Source organism: Marmota marmota, unplaced genomic scaffold (assembly GCF_001458135.2).
Source record: "Marmota marmota marmota unplaced genomic scaffold, marMar, whole genome shotgun sequence".
Lineage (NCBI taxonomy): Eukaryota > Metazoa > Chordata > Mammalia > Rodentia > Sciuridae > Marmota > Marmota marmota.
Window position 1 is genome coordinate 27104634 of NW_026000037.1, and position 17375 is coordinate 27122008.

The 17375-nt window shown below is 37.0% G+C and overlaps 1 protein-coding gene across 1 annotated transcript in view; it reads left to right on the forward strand.

Annotated features, from left to right (window-relative positions):
- Thsd7b (thrombospondin type 1 domain containing 7B) overlaps positions 1-17375 on the forward strand; it is an 814215-nt gene that overhangs the window by 436833 nt on the left and 360007 nt on the right. The window contains exons 8-10 of the mRNA XM_015479140.2: positions 1534-1725; positions 3368-3602; positions 13402-13517. Of these exons, the coding sequence (XP_015334626.1) occupies positions 1534-1725; positions 3368-3602; positions 13402-13517 (543 nt within the window). The remainder of the gene's footprint in view (positions 1-1533; positions 1726-3367; positions 3603-13401; positions 13518-17375) is intronic.

A 17375-nucleotide genomic window follows, 5' to 3' on the forward strand; every position in this document is an offset into this window, starting at 1 on the left:
TATTTTTTGCAGGAGACAATTCATGACAAGAGAATTCCAAAACTATAAAGTCACTCCGATAAAACTGCCTGTCTCCTATGGTTGCCATTCCACATTTTATGTTGTTATTTCAAACAATAAATGGTGTCGCTATTCTTTCTGTCCTTTGTTTTTATGAGGAGACTGTGGATGGGGGAATAATAAGAATCAAATCATTATCTCTAAAGATTTGTAATAGTGAATAAAGAACCTGAAAGAGAATTTTTTTATAAATCTTTGTAATCTTTTGAGATACAGAAAAGCAAATTAGAAACCATCCTGTTAGTCTTAATATCTGTTCATTATTAAAAAATATCCTTCATTATTTTATTTAAAATGTCTGTATGCATATATATTGGTAGTGAGGACTCAACCCAATTTGGGGGTGCTTTGCCACTAAGCTGCATCCCTAGATTCCTAGTGCTTCAGTAGTTTTTCTTTTTTCTTTTTTTTCTTTCCTTCTTTCTTTTTTTTTTCTTTCCATGTTGGGAATCAAACCCAGGGTCCCACATCTGCTAGACAATGGCTCTATCACTAAGACACATACCCAGTCCTTTTAATTTTTTAATTTTGAAACAGAATCTCACTAAGTTGCTGGTGCTGGCCTTGAACTTGAAATCCTCCTGCTTTAGCTTTCCAGTTCACTGGGATTACAGGCTAGTGCCACCAAATCTGGAAAAAGCTTCATTATTTTAAAGTTTCTGAAAAATCTTGCACTGTGATATATCAGAGGATTGTTAGGTAGTATTTATAAAAAGATAAATAGCAAATATCAATATCTATAGCAAAATTGGTAATTCTTGATATCTGATGTGTCTTTTTGCCTTTTTTTTAAAAAAAAAAATTTGAGTTATGTTTTTGGGTTAGCAATCATTAGATTATTCAAAGGGGAAATAGTAAATTCACCAGGGATAACTTCAGACTGACTTTCAACTTTTGGGTCAATGCATTATATAATTTCAGCTACAGGCAGGTTCTATAGCTTCAGATTATTTACCACTGTGCACCAAGATGACAAAGTCATCAAGTGAAAAGATTATGTTTTTAGAGGTGAAAGCACCCAAAGGAGAATTAGAATAATAAAATTCTTTTTAGGGTAGACTATAATGTTCAGCATAATTTCAGTTTTTAGGCTACTCTGACCTCCATTTTGAAGAAAAGTGTATACTTGTTACTTTTGTTTGTCAATAACATGTGAATCATAGTTATCTTTGATCATCTGTATCTACATTTTTTTTTCTGGAAGAAATCATCTGCGTCCCTATTAATAATGACAAATGGAATTTTGCTGTGGTATCTGCCTTCCTAAATTCCAAATTATCTCTTGGTAGTTTTTCTTGATGCAAACACGAATAGCTGAAGAAAACATAATTTTTGTTGCATTATCGATTTAGACACTGGATGAAGTCTTCTGAGCGAAACTGAAATAATAGGGGAAACAATGAATCTAAATGTTCCTTGGACTGACATAGATTGTGAATTAATCAGCGTCTGTCTCGATCTGGTTGATCACAGGTGAAGATGTAGCAGGGAGTCTTTGCCCCATACCTCCTCCTCCAGAGCGGATGGCCTGTGAAATTCCCTGCCGAATGGATTGTGTGGTGAGCGAGTGGACAGTATGGTCATCCTGTTCCAAGTCCTGTTCAAATAAAAACTCAGATGGGAAACAGACCAGATCAAGATCTATCCTGGCACTGGCTGGAGAAGGTGAGCAACAGAAAAGGTTTCAGCTCTGGATTCACTAGCTAGATTCTTATTTTTTTCCAATAGACAAGTACATGTATGCTGTGGAAATAGCTACACCTGAGTGTTATCTCTATTCCCTGACTCCACATTAACAATTTCATTTCCATGCATCCTTTCTTTTTCTTTATTCTTAGTCTTCTAGTTGATCTAAGCTGCAGTTACTTAGTCATATAAATTACTTTAGACGATCCATACATGGCTCACCTCAAAGAATTGAATATTGTTTTTCTTTATATATGTCTTAGAGAAGAAAGCAAAGTTGAAACTCCTCCAGTTGAAATTCTTCCAGTTTCAGATTAGGTAACTGGGGCATATTGAATATGCCTGTAAGAAGAGTTCCAAATTAGGAATCAGGAGACCTGGTTCCTTGATCAAGAGCTGCCAGTGACATCAATAGGCTACCTTATCCAGGTCCCCTGGCTTCCGGTTCTGCCTTACCTGCCTGCCAAGGGCAGAGAGAGTGTATGGCGGCTGTGGAGATGGTTTTGAAGATGGTAAAAGTGTGGTGGAAATGTGAGCAGTGACTTCAGAACAAATTAGAGGAGCAGCTGTTCTTATCATTCATAACAATGATCTCTGTCCCCAGATACACACATCATTGCTTTCATGATTTCTGTTGACTCTGACTTCAGCTCCACTAGAGCGACAGGATAGTGAGGCCATGGCTGTGAGGAACTCCTTCTTAACCAAGATTTTGCTCTGTGAGCCCCAGAAATGGGGCCAGTGTCAAGATAAAGGAACATTTTCATATTTTTAAAATGTAGTTCTATACCTCTCTTGTTCTGTATTTCTGGAAAAAGAAAACAAAAAGTTAGTAGTATTTAATTGGATAAAAAAACAATAATGAGAATAATAGAACCAGAGTTACAAATCTTGTGCATTTAGCCTACTGAATAAAACATTATAGTGTAGAAGAGTAGGAAAAGATCAATACTTCAGATAAATACCACTTTTTACATTAATAGTAAAATGTGAACAAAAAGACAGTAATGATATTTGAGTATCTGATTCACCTAAGACTGTAAGGATATACATCTGTCTGGTCTCCCTCCCAGTGGATCGCACTGTCAGATATAATTTCAGAGCTCTAGGTTGAGCCCTCTACTCCCAGACTGCAACAGATACTTTTGGATTTCTCAAGTTGCAATAAAATGCACTGCTTGCTGGAGAATGGGTATATTAAAAATGGTTCTCTGAGAAAAATAATGCCTTTCTTAGGAAAGGGAATCTATGTATAGACACACATGTATATATCACGCATGTCTCATGTAATATTATTTCAAGGTCAAGGACTGTTCTGTCTGACTGATTAATTCATGTAGGCATAATAATATTAAATGTTTTCTTTGTGAGTTTATCTCAGAGGTGCATGCTCCAGAGGCGGAGAGGCTAGTCCATTAATTTTATAATCTATTTGGTGTGGACAAATGCCTATAATATATTATCCTGAGGTTGATGTCAAGACCGAAATCCTTGATCTTAGAGTGGAACAAAAGGTTCAGTGGCTCAGGTCTTTGGATCATTAAAACATCTAAAATCATAAGAACAGCAATAACAGCAAAACCAACAGTTATGTATGATGCTATATTTTAATTTTCTGCAGGTGGAAAGCCATGTCCTCCTAGTCAGGCTCTTCAAGAATATCGTGTATGCAACGAACACCCCTGTATGCAACTCTATTGGGAGACATCGCCTTGGGGCCCCTGTTCTGAAAACACATTGGTAACTGCACTTAATACAACTGTTGGCTGGAATGGAGAAGCTACATGTGGTGTGGGCATTCAGACACGGAGGGTCTTCTGTGTCAAAAGTCACGTGGGACAAGTGATGACCAAAAGGTATATTAGCCTATTAGTGAAAGTGCATATATTGCATACTTGCATATTTTTAATTGAAAACATTTATCAGACAACTGATATGCTTGGGTCAGTGGTAGCATAAGAGGTATTTTATTGTTATTATTTTTGTTTGACCCTTGAACACCTAAAGGAAGATATGCTTTAAAGAGGAACACACTTATAATAGGTACAACTAGTTTTGTTTATGTTATATGTATTATTCAATATGTAAAAGTGAGCAATGTCCAAAAACACTGAATGTATTTGAATAATCAAACAAGCATTCTAGTACTGATCTTATTATTATTATTGACTCTTCTCAAATCACATAGATTCAGTGAACAAAAAGGTACTAAACTTTGAATTATAGGGTTGTTCACTCTGACCTTTCCAGAAGTGAGCAGATAAATCCAGACAGCTATTTTGATTGGACTAATTCATACCCTAAAGGAAAATATAATTGCATGCTTTTTATACTCTCTGAACTTGGAGATACTAATTTTTTTAAAACAGGAAGAAATATGAACATAGTAACTAGAATATAGATTTCAAAAAGGGTCAAAGAGAATTGTAAGTGATGGAAGGGAAAAAGTAATTGACTGCAGAACTCAGCTGTGGAAATTTCTTCTCTAGATATTTCTTTTTCATGGGAAGACTGGTAAAGAAGAAAATATAGGGACCTATGCTCTGTTCAAAGTGATGACTGCCATAACCACAGATATTATCCAGTGGCTGAATTTGGAGACCCCATCCCAGCCACAGGAGTTGCAGGTCACCAGGATGGGCTGGTGGAATCTTTGGTCTGATATGAAAAGATCAACCACGTAGTCTCTTTCTCCAGGAATTTTCAAATTGGGAAAATCTAAGTCTTCTTTCTTTCTGTGACTAGTTTTTCTAAGCCTTTGAACTAGAAACTGTGACAGCCATGATCAGGACTGGTGGAAAAGGCAGGAGAGAATATGCTGATGCTCAGAAAGAAGCAGAAATGTAGGCAGAAAAAATTCTGACAGCATCAAACTCTGGTCCCATCCCTCCTTCCTACACCCCGGCCCTTTGTGGCAACATAGATATGCCCTTTTGCTCCTCTACCTATTGTGGTCTAATTTGGGTCCCTGTCATTGGCAAACTCAAACAGCAGAATAGTTTCATCTGTAGCCCTGTGGTGAAGGGCCCTGGACCTTATTCATAATTTTGTGTACTTTGGTCATGTGTAAGGAAAGTCCTAGAAGCTCAGTTAAAGAAAAGGAGATGCTCATAGAAGAAAGAGTGAAGACTGACGAGATTTTGCCCACTGCTTGTGCCCCAGCAGCCAAGTAACAGGTAGTTCTGCAAATACATGCAAAGGTAAGCATAACTTGAAGCTAAGCATGGCCAGGCAGACCTTACCAATCCTTCCTCCTAAATATGGCTTACAGAGAGCTGGGATTGAGTGTTTTTAATGTGTTTTTCTCATTCATATATATATATATATATATATATATATATATATATATATATATATATAAATAAATAAAAATTATCACATATATATACACATATATGCATACCTTTTTTAAAAATTTATTTTTATGTGGTGTTGAGGATAGAACCCAGTACTTCATATGTGTGAAGCATGCACTCTACAATCCCAGCCCCTTGATTGTTTTTTATTGTTGCAACAATAAATAATCTTTAGTAGCATTTGTCATGTAGTTAATGTCCCGTAAGCATTTCTGGAATTCATGAGTGAACCACACCTCTGGGTAGGGGAGCAATAGGGTTTGACAAGGATTGGATATGAAAGGCAGGGAATCAAGAGAAGTTAAATGTTTATCATTTGCTTCAATAAACAAAGGAAATATATATTTACCATAGCTAAATTTGGGCAAAGGGGGCTATCATGAAGAGCAATGAGTGGTCATACACTTGATGTACTCTTATTGACCCATAAATATTATTTCTGCCCTAGAATAAAGCTGTATAAGATTTATGATGTTTGGGGGAATATCAGTGTTTTTCACTTCTATTTTTCAACTTGCCTTTTAGTCATAGTGCCACATAGATCAAATGCAATTGATGAATCAGTGCGGTTATGGACAAACATGGACTGTAACATTTTATGTCACCTGATTCAGGTGGTAATCTAATTCAGGAGGCTAAACGGAAATGCTGAAATCCTGAAAGGCTTTTGATGGCATTATGCAGAGTTGGGGACTCCTTTATCTGAGAAGGACTGCAGCCTTGATAATGTTTAGTTTTATGACCCAGATTTTCAACTTTTTTAAAAAGATGTTGGAAACATTATGATGGACGTAAAAATAAGTATGGCTTAGGTATAGGAATAAACCCCACACAGAATGCAGTAAGCTATTATTCTTTATAGTGATAAGAAAATTTAGTATTCCTGAAGTTTGATCTCTCTTCCAAGAAACTTTTCTGCTCTGAACAGCAGTTAAAATCTACTTGACGTGAATATAATTTGTTCATTTCTTAGCAAAGGGGCATTAGAATTGAGACTGACATCTACTGAATAAATTATCACATTTTAAAGGACTATTTGGACAGGAAAAGCTGAGTTATATGTTCAAAATAGTCCTCAATTTCCTTTTGTATCTAATAATTACTTTGAATAACAATTTTAATAAAGGTTTCTGAGCACAGTTTACTCGTATGTTAACTTAAAGACGCGTGAAGCATGACTGGGCCACAGTGAAACCTCCCATTCTGCATAATTAACATGCACCAACAAATACATTTAAAAAAATGATGTGTGATTACTGGAGGTTTACATTTTAAAGTATAATTCATAAACTAATATGTATTTGTTTGAAAATTCACATATGTGAGACTGAAATATTATTACAGTGAATAACTTCTAGTTTGCTACAGCTTATCAACACAGAAAAATCATTCACACAAATCTTTCCCCAATCTCCCCCAACACATGTGTGTGTGTGTGTGTGTGTGTGTGTCCTGAAAGGCATTGCTAATGCTAGTTACTCTTTGCACTGTCAATGAGACTGGAGACTTAACAACCTAATTTTGATTCTTAATGTATGTATGTCTCTAAACAATCCTGCTTAAAATGAGCAGCCTTCCTTGACTTCCATCAATTTACTTAATTAAAATTCTTGAGGTTAATGAAATTAATTGAGCTAAGAAAATAATACCTAATGTCCAGTGAAGCATCTAGTAAGATTATCAGCAGTAGAAAGTATTCATTGCTCTATTCTTTCCAAAAAATATGTATTTTATTCTTTTTCACATGAAAGCCATTACAATGGAAGTAGACCCCTAGTAACTTGTGAACTCCTGAGGGTGGGAATATGGGAATAGAAACAGGCAGGAAGAAGAAAGTTTCCTAAAGAATATTTCAGAGTAGAGAAAAGGAAGTCTGTCTCCATGGAATAAATGGGCTAAAATAATGTGTTTTTATCTGTAAATTCACTGTACTGTGAAGCCCAGAGTTTCTTGCAAGTTCTTGCCGCCCTGGGTTGGTGCTTCGGTTTCCATGTAATTGTGTCAGTGAGAAAGTTACCATTGTATGTGTAATAGAACTGATCATATCAGAAAATGAGAACTAGCTAGGGCCCAACTGAACCAGAAGTGAGAGCTTGTTGGGATATTTTTGGAGTATTATTTGGTTTTGTTTCACTATTCAATGTTTTTTTTTTTTTTTTTTGCACTTACAATGTCCAAAAAAATAATAATAACAAAGATTCAAACACACGATTAAAAGTCTTCGAAAGTTCCTGATAAGGCACTTTCTGCCTTCAGTGTGAAAACACCTGGCATTTGTGTGAGATATAGTAATAAATAGATCCATTTAAACACTTAATGTATAAAAAGTTGGCAGATTTGCCCCATCTAGCTGAGGGAGATGAATACACTCTGTCCTGGGTCGGACGAGTGATCAGGGAGATGGAGCGTTGTGTGTGCATCTTGTTGATAGAGGCATCATGAAGAATGGCAGGCTAGGTAGCTCAGCTTGATGCATTTCTGCACAGTGCTTATAAAAAGCTGGGGCCTACAGGATAACCAAGAGACAATACAACAGAGCATCCCAGTGCAAGTTCAGGAAAATAAATGTACTGAAATGAATAAATTCACATTTTATCAACAGCAGTGCCAATCCAGGATCAACATGTTTTCCTGAAAGTACGATGCATAAATTTTTTATCACAAAAGGTGCAGAGCATTAATTTGATTACTGACCAAAAAGTGAATCCTTACGTTTTCCTGGTTTTTAAGCATGCAATTCTTATTTTAGAAATGGCTGAAAAAGTTTCCCACATATTCTCCAGGGATTTGTCTTTTGGCTTCAATAGTATAAAATAGTATTTAATGATTTATTTACTGCTTCTGATTATACCAAGGAACGATCTGGCATTTTAAAGATATGGTGTAAGATGGAATTACACCCTCAAGACATTCAAAATCAGTGTATGCACAGCACCTGTCTTGTGTATAGCACACACATACCTCAAACAGCATGAAAGATGTCAAAGGCCATGTTTTGGTCAGTGTCCAAAATAATACAGAAAATAAACTTTGTATTGTTTTGGAAATCAAAGACACTTAAGTTGCTAATAGTCGATGATTTTTTTTGAACACTGACAAGAAATTAAAATGTGTCGATACATGAAGGGATAGAAACATGTAGATAAATAGGAAGAGGAAGTTGAACTCATGAGGAAAAGGTAAACCTTATTAGCAGAAAAAATGAACAAAAAGACAATTTCACAGGCAAGAGAAAATTTGGCCCTTCTCAGACCAGGGATCACTTGCACGTCCAGGAAAGCCCTCAGTTCATTGCTTCTATAAAAACACTGTAAGCCCAGGCCTGACCTTTGCCACTGAGACAGTGAGGCTGTTTCTGTTCACTCTCTCCCTTATGGAGAGTGGACGTTATTTCCGGTGAACCTTTATTGTGAGTGCGTCTAGTAAATAGTCAATGAAGAAGGCAATATCAGCTCCCCCCAAAGACTTTAACACCTACTCCTAATTGCAGTGAAGGAAGTCCTTCAGTATGATCAACCCTCTGTAGAAAGCTTCACTCCTGGCACTCATCTTTCTGGGCTGTTGGGTGAGCTTTTGAAGGAGTGTTTGATGGGAAAGTTTCGGAGGAAGTGGGTCCCCTACCCTGTGACCCTCAGTTCATACAAGAATAGGCATTACTTAAGTGGCACTTCATCACTTGCAACAGTGTACCAGGAGAGGTTGCAGAGGCGTTAAAATAAATGGCAGTTCAATTTATTTTTAGTAGACCTCAGGGTATGAACAATGGATTTAGGAATTATTTTAGTGGGTTTTGCTATCTTTACTAAGCTATGATATAAATTTCCCTTACCAGAGTGGCTTGCTTAAGTGAAACTATATCCTTCAACTCTCATACTCTTCTTTCTATTGTTTCGCTCATGGAATGGATGCATTTGATTGAACTGAATGTGTATTTGTGTGTGTATTAGGAATGGTTAATAATAATGCCACTAATAGTAATTTATTGAGTAATATTTTTGTGGATATATACATTTTTTACTTTTGTTATTTTTATGAAAGCATTATATGTTACAGAATAGAATAAAATAATACAAAGGGATTGATGATCAAAAGCAATAGATTTCTAACCATCCGCCTATTTCACTTTCTATCCCACTTCCCAAACAAAACCCATTTTTTTTTTTTTTTTTGACAATGTTGCTTTTTCTCTCTTTTGGTTTAGTGAGTACCCAGTTAGTTCACCAATCATAAGTCTATAAAGGTGAAAAGTGAGAAGCCTAGTGCCACCCCTGCTGCCATCCACCCTTCCCTCCTTCCGTCCTGCCCAGTACTACTGTGTTAGTGCCTTATCTATTTGTGCTGTGTCTTATGTCTAAATGGCAAACACTGATATACCCTCTTCCCTATTCTCCCTTTCTGTTGCTGACCTCCTAACTTCTAATGATGTTTTTTATATTTATATTAATTATTCACATCACCTCTTTGTTTATCAATTTTAAATGGTCATCCCTTGATTAGCTCCCATAAAAGTAATGAGCCTTAGCTCCTTTCTGCTAACTCCATCCATCATGTGGCATTCTGTTTGTTGGTTACATTAGTACTTTTGATTAATATTCTTAAGGGCATCTGTCTTAGTTTGGATGGCTATACCAAAAGTGCCATAGACCAAGTGGCCTAAACAACAAACATTTATTTCTCATAGTTTTAGAGGAGGGAAGTCTCTAGGGTGACAGTCTGGTCAGTTCTAATTCAGGTTCCTGCCTCTTCCAGGTTTGCCATTGGCCCTTGGTATGTCTGCACAGAGCAGAGGGAGGGAGCAAGTTTTCTTGTTTCTGTCCTTGTAAGGGTACTAGTCCCATTCATGAGAGCTCTATCTTCCAGAGCTAGTCACCTCCTAACAGCCTCAGCTTCCAATGCCATCACATGGAGGCTTAGGATTTCAACAGGTGAATTTTGGGGATGCAAACATTGCATCCCTAACAACCTTGCTTTCTCACTTCACTTACACTCAGATGAAGTCTCTCAATACCTGCTTATTTGGACAAGAACACTCAAACTTCCACCCTCTCCTACCCCTTCTATCTCCATCTTTCATCCACTGCATCTTTATCTCACTGTGGCAGCAATGATGTTTTGGAACATTCCTTTCCAAAGCAAAATTCAATCTCCCATACTTTATAGTGTTCCTAAAATTTTAAAACTGTGCAAATGCTTTCATTTTGATAGCAATGCCAGTTGTGGTATGATGTCAGTTAGATTCTTCTCCCTTAAGTAATTTATTTTTCTTTTTGTTTTTTTTTTTTTTTNTACATCATGGGAACAAATTTTTACTTATATATATATATATATCATCTATATATATAGAGTATACAAAGAACTCAAAAAATTAAACAATAAGAAAACAAATAACCCAATCAACAAATGGGCCAAGGACCTGAACAGACACTTCTCAGAGGAGGATATACAATCAATCAACAAGTACATGAAAAAATGCTCACCATCTCTAGCAGTCAGAGAAATGCAAATCAAAACCACCCTAAGATACCATCTCACTCCAGTAAGATTGGCAGCCATTATGAAGTCAAACAACAACAAGTGCTGGAGAGGATGTGGGGAAAAGGGTACTCTTGTACATTGCTGGTGGGACTGCAAACTGGTGCGGCCAATCTGGAAAGCAGTATGGAGATTCCTGGGAAAGCTGGGAATGGAACCACCATTTGACCCAGCTATTGCCCTTCTTGGACTTTTCCCTGAAGACCTTAAAAGAGCGTACTACAGGGATACTGCTACATCGATGTTCATAGCAGCACAATTCACAATTGCTAGACTGTGGAACCAACCCAGATGCCCTTCAATAGATGAATGGATATTTTTCTTTTTGTATCAACCATGATTAATTCTTCTCATATTCTGTGTTTAAAATTTGAACAGTCCTTGTGTTATAGATCTGGGGCCTTCTGAGACATTGAGGCAACATGAAGACCCCCTCTTTAAACTCCAATTCTTATGATGAAGTTAGAGAGATTTTAGACATGTCCCTCAGAGTAACAAGAATGAGTTTATTGAAGGAATAGGAAAAAGGGAAAAGGGATACTCTCAAGGTAGAGAGTGGGTCCTCTCAGTCTTAATTTTGACTGACAGCAGGTTGACATCAGACTTTCTAGTCTCCCATGTCATGGCAATTCTAGGTCACCTTGGCCCATGTTGATTGGTTCTAATTGGATTCTTAACCATATATTCTTACAGATTTTATAGTTAGAATTATCCTTATCTCCCAGAGTTTCAGGATCTGGTCACAAAAGTCTCCCCTTTCAGGGTAACCTGGGTTCCTCTTATCAACATTATTTTGGGCCTGCATTTCTCTTGCAGTAAACAGGTAGTTTACTGAGGAATGTGACATTTCCTGTCCATTGAGGCCAGGCGGGGCTGCAGGTAAATTGCTTCTTAGAAAAGAAAGAATGTGGGGGTCAGCTAGAATTATTCTCTTAACCTCTTGTTCCCACCATCCTCATCTGTCTGTTCCCTAACACTAGTGTTTTCATGTTGAATATTTTGTATACACTTGGTGGATCTTTCACTCTGAATTTTCATCTGTGTGTTGGCTCTATGACATTATAGCCTATTATTTCCTTGTTAGAATTATCACCTCCATTTTCTCTGTTTTCTCCCACTGAAGCAGAGCGCAGCATGCGTAGAACTTAACACATGAACTGAGCAGCGGCTGCCTGGTGCACAGCTTATAAGTACTTCACCTATGTTATGATTTATATATGAGGTGTCTATTGATTATCAGGTTAAAATTGATAGACTATGATTTTTCTATCATAATTCTGTGCAAGTGCATTGTCTTCATGTGCCCTTGGGCCCACTACTTATTTCAGCATATCGGTTTATCATTTGAAAATTAAGATTTACACTGCTGTTAGGAGCAAATGGAAAAAAAAATGTAGGCTGTTTTAGTCAGATTTTACATTGCTGTGATGAAAGACCTGAAAGGAACAATGTTGAAGAGGAAAATTTTATTTCTAGTTCCTAGTTTTAGAGGTCTCAGTCCACCTTTGACCAACACCACAGTTTTGGTCCAGAGGTGAGGCAGAACATTGTGATGGAAAGGTGTGATGAAGGAAGGCAGCTCAGAACATGGCAATGAGGAAGCAGAGAGTTCTGTTCACCAGGGACAAAACACAAACCTGAAAGGCACAACCCCAGTGACCACCTCCATCTCTACCCTACTTGTCCTGCAGAAACCACCAAGTTAATCCATATCATTGAATTAATGCATTGATTAGGTTAAAGTTCTCATAACCCAAACATTTCACTTCCAAAATTTCTTGCATTGTCTCACACATGAGCTTCTGGAGGACACCTCATATATAAATCGTAACATAGGTGAAGTACTTATAAGCTGCGCACCAGGTAGCTGCTGCTCAGTTCATGTGTTAAGTTCTATGCATGCTGCGCTCTGCTTCATAGGAAGCCTAGGGAAACAGCATTGGAAACCCAAATACATGTTGTTGCAAAGTGCTTCCCTGTTTCATTCATGGAGTATCACAGTTGTAGGTAAAGCTGATTTTTAGCCCTCTGTGCCCTTGGAAACAATGAGGCAAACAAAACTATTTTGCTGTTTTCTGAACTTCATTTCTTCTAAGTGCCTATGAGTCCATTGACTATATGTATTAATTTCCTTCCACATATTCACATCCAATTAATTATCCACATAATAACAAAATTGATGTTTCTAGCCAGTATATTATTTTCAGACTATCATATCTTACTTTCTTCATCAACCTATATGTTCTATAGAAAATGTATTGATTATTTATTCTTTTATTAATGATCAAAGATGCACAATATTTTTAAGTGATGTTTGATGTTTTTTGTCTCAGTATATCCATATATGACTTTGCATTTTTCTCTTCCTTTTGTGGGATATCATCACGTATTTGCTGTGTCACCTTGAATAATACACTTTTCAAAAAAAATTTCATTTGTTCTGAAAAAGAAATCAAATACTATTTGAATTGATGCTGATGACCAGACACTTATTTGGCATTTGACTTTCTTTAGTGTCAGGGAATGTTGTATTCCTGGTTTAGAGAAAAGTGTTTTGGGTCTGGGTCAAGAGAGTCCAGTGTGCTTTGGGCTCTGCCTCTAGCTGTGAGCACCTGAGCATGTAGCTTTACATCCCTGGATCCTTCTTCCCTCATCTATAAAAGGAACAAGAGGGCCTCAGTATCCTCAGTTCTATTGAAATGCTGCAATTCTGTTAAATCACTTATAGTCCCCCAGAGGCAATGACATAGTCTCTTCATACTGACAGATGTCCAGACTCGACTCGACCGGAAACTGTGCGACCTTGCTTCCTCTCATGCAAGAAAGACTGCATTGTGACTGCTTTCAGCAAGTGGACGCCCTGCCCAAGGTTGTGTCAACCAGGTATGCTGACACTGCTTTCCTGTTGCTCTCCCTCCCACCCATTTAATTGTTTCCTCACTGCTACATGGGTAGAAGGGTGTGGAATGTGCATGTCCTTATCTTCCATTTGTCTGTCTTCTTGAGAACAAGGTTGATAAAAGAGTGTAAATGTAGTCTGCATTTCCAGATTTATCGGAACTTGGAAAGGAAAACCTATTTAGTTATCACACATCATAATTCCACTGGTCCACATTTCAGGAGTATTCATCTTCTACTAAAACTGTTGTGGCATTTTGAACATTTAATCCAATGTTATTCCTTCTAAATCACCATCACTGTCACAGTTTCTATGTGGCCCTGTGTGCTTGGAGCACAGTTCCAAGCACCTTTATTAAGATACAGTGTTTAAGTACTATGCTTATATCACTCATCAGTATAACCATGTGGGAGAACAAGAGAGAAGATATTAAAGTGTTGAACAAAGTGCAAACACTGGCCTTATAAATTTTATATATTTCTTCCTTTTAGTGGTGATGCATCTCACACCTGTCTATATTTGGAGGGTTCTGGCCCAGGGCATTTGGTACCCAGGTCCTAACTGAATACAGAGGGGTGTTTTAGTGAAGTGACCCTCTATCTTGCAATAGTTCTTTTCCCAAAGCTTATTGCAGTGCCCTGATGAGCTAGTCCATGTGGAAATACAAGTACTCATAATCTGGAAGCTTCATTTTGGAGTTGAAAATTTGGTCCTTCTCCCCTAGTCTCATACCCATGGCCTTTGTTCACGGGCTTTTACCCATTGCCACAGCATGAGAAGGCAAATCCAAGAAAGAATATTAATGCTAGTGCTGAGTGAATTAAGTGGATCTCCTCCACTGGTATCTGGCCTTTCCTTAGTGCTCAGGTGCTCTCAAGCAGGCATGGCTTTTACACTCTTGCTGTGCAGCTGCTGCCAGAAGAAATAGGGAAATACACAGGGAGAACCTGTCAGAGATTTAAAGCATTAGCACTTTTTCTTAGAAAATCTCAGCCCTGTGCCTCTAGAATCTCCCAAATGTTTTTCTATTCGTACATCTATTGTGTCAATTCATGAGAGCGACATTAAAATATGACCAACATCAGCACAGATATAATGGCCCTTCAGACTACCTGTAAGTATTTGGCAAAAGGATAGTGACAGCTCTTGAAGACTGTCATTATTTGTGTCTTGTATCTCAATGGTGGGGTACCTGCACAAAGTTTTTTATTTCTGCCATTCATCTTCTTATTACTTTGCCCCAGAAATAATGAAGAAGCATCCAATGAACTTTGCTTACCAACAGAATCAGAAATAAATATATTAATGTGAATTTGAGGATGTAGCTCAGTGATAGAACACTTGCCTAGCATCTGTGAGGGGCCCTGGGTTCTAAGCAACACACATAAATACTATATATATATATATATATATATATATACATACATACACACACACATATATATATATATATATATACACACACACACACACACACATACACACACACATACATATATACACACACACACACACATGTACATACATACACATACACTATTTCTTTCTATAAACACACAAATATATATGTATAGATATAAATATATGTTACAATGTGTGTATTAAGTGAAGAGGAACTTTGAAACCACAGTTTATTTTGTTTATGATCTTTTCTTTAATTAGAGTTTTATTTGTTAGCAGTTGGGTTCATCCTGACAAATGCATACATGATGGAATTCAATTTCAGTTCATGATCTATTCATTAAACTCTCATACTCTCTCCCTCTTTCCCATTCTCCTTCCTCTACCTAGCAGACTTCCTTTTGCTCATCTATTAATTTATATTTGGTCCTTTATCCATATGCATAAAGGTGAAGTTCCCCATGATATATTTATGTCTTCACATAACATTACTTTTTAAGAATTCATTCTGCATTGTCACCCTTACCTATCCCTCTGCTCTGCCTCTTGATCTCCTTCTTCTACATTGCTGACCTTCACTTATGTTATCCTATCCTTCCCTCCCCCTTTTATTTATTTTACTCTAGCTTTCTTTCACATATGAGAGAAAGCCTTTGACCTTTGAGTTTCTGACTTATTGAACTTAGCATGATATTCTCCATTTCCGCCCGTTTACCAGCAAATGCCATAGTTTAATTCATTTTTACAGTTGAATTAGAACTCTACACACACACACACACACACACACACACACACACACACATACGCATATGTATACATCAATCACAATTTCTTAATCCATTCTTCTATTGACTGGCATCTGGGTTGATTCCATTATGTAGCTATTGTGAATTTTGCTGCTATAAGATTGAGGTGCCTGTATCACTGTAGTGTGCCAATTTTAGATCTTTTGGAAAAACATCAAGGACCATAATGACTGGGTCATATGCTGGTTCCATCCCTATATTGTTGAGGAATCTCCATACTGCTTTCGAGAGTGGTTGTACTAGGCTACAGTCCCACCAACAATGGAACACTTTTCCCTACAACCTTGCCAGCATTCATTATTGTTCATATTTTTTTATCATTGTCATTCTTACTGGAATGAGATGGAATCTTACTTGATTTGTATTTCTTGGATTGCTAGAAATATTGAACTTTTTTTCCATATATTGGTTGACTAGTTGCATTTCTTGAAAAATCTCTGTTTAGTTCTTTTCCCCATATATTGATTGGGTTATTTTTATTTTGGTGATAAGTTTTTTAAGTTCTTTGTACATTCTGGTGTTAATTTCCTATCAGAGAAGTAGTTGGTCATGATTTTCTCTCACTCTGAGGCTCTCTCTTCACACTCTTGTTTCCTTTGCTTTGCTAAAGATTTTCAGTTTTATGGCATCCCACTTATTGCTTCTTGGTTTTTTTTTTGTTTTTTTTTTTTTTGGGAGTGGGGGAGGGTCTTGTTAAGGAAGTTCGTGCCAGCACCTGCATGATGTGTATTGACCCTATTTTTTCTTCTAGCAGTTACTAGGTCCCTAGTCTAATTCCAAAGTCTTTGATCCGTTTCAATTTGAGTTTTGTGCAGGGTGAGAGATAGGGTGCTAGTGTCATTTTTCTACATATAACTACCTAGTTGTCCCAGTACCATTTGTTAAAAAGTCTTTTTGCCAAAATATATTTTTGGTGCCTTTGTCAAATATTAGACAGCTATATTTAAGTGGGTTTGTAGCTGTGTATTTTATTCTGTTCCATTGGTCATTGGACTTTATGTCTATTTTGATGCCAATAGTGTTTTTGTTACAAAAGTGTTACAGGATAATGCAAGTCCAAATACTATGATACCTCATGCATTTTTTAAGTATTGTTTTGGCTATTCTGGTCTCTTATTCTTCCAAATAAATTTAAGATTTTTTTTCTAATTCTGTTAAGATCATCATTGGTATTTCAATGGGAATTGCATTGGATGTATATATTGCTTGTGGGTGGTATGGCCATTTTGACAATATTGATTCTTCCTGTCTAAGAACATGGGAAGTCTTTCTATATTCTAAGATTTTTTTTTTTTTTTTAGTATTCTATAATTTTCATTTTAGAGCTCTTTTGCCTCTTGGTTAGATTAATTCTACAGTTTTTTTTTTTCTTTTTAAGGTTTATTAGGTTATTGCGAATGGGATGGTTTTCCTGATTTCTTTTTTTTTTTTTAATTTTTTATTGTGGGTTGTTCAAAACATTACAAATTTCTTGACATATCATATTCGACACTTTGATTCAAGTGGGTTATGAACTCCCACCTTCACCCCATACACAGATTGCAGAATCACATCAGTTACACCTCCATTGATTTACAAATTGCCATCCTAGTGTCTGTTGTGCTCCGCTGCCTTTCCCATCCTCCACCCTCCCCC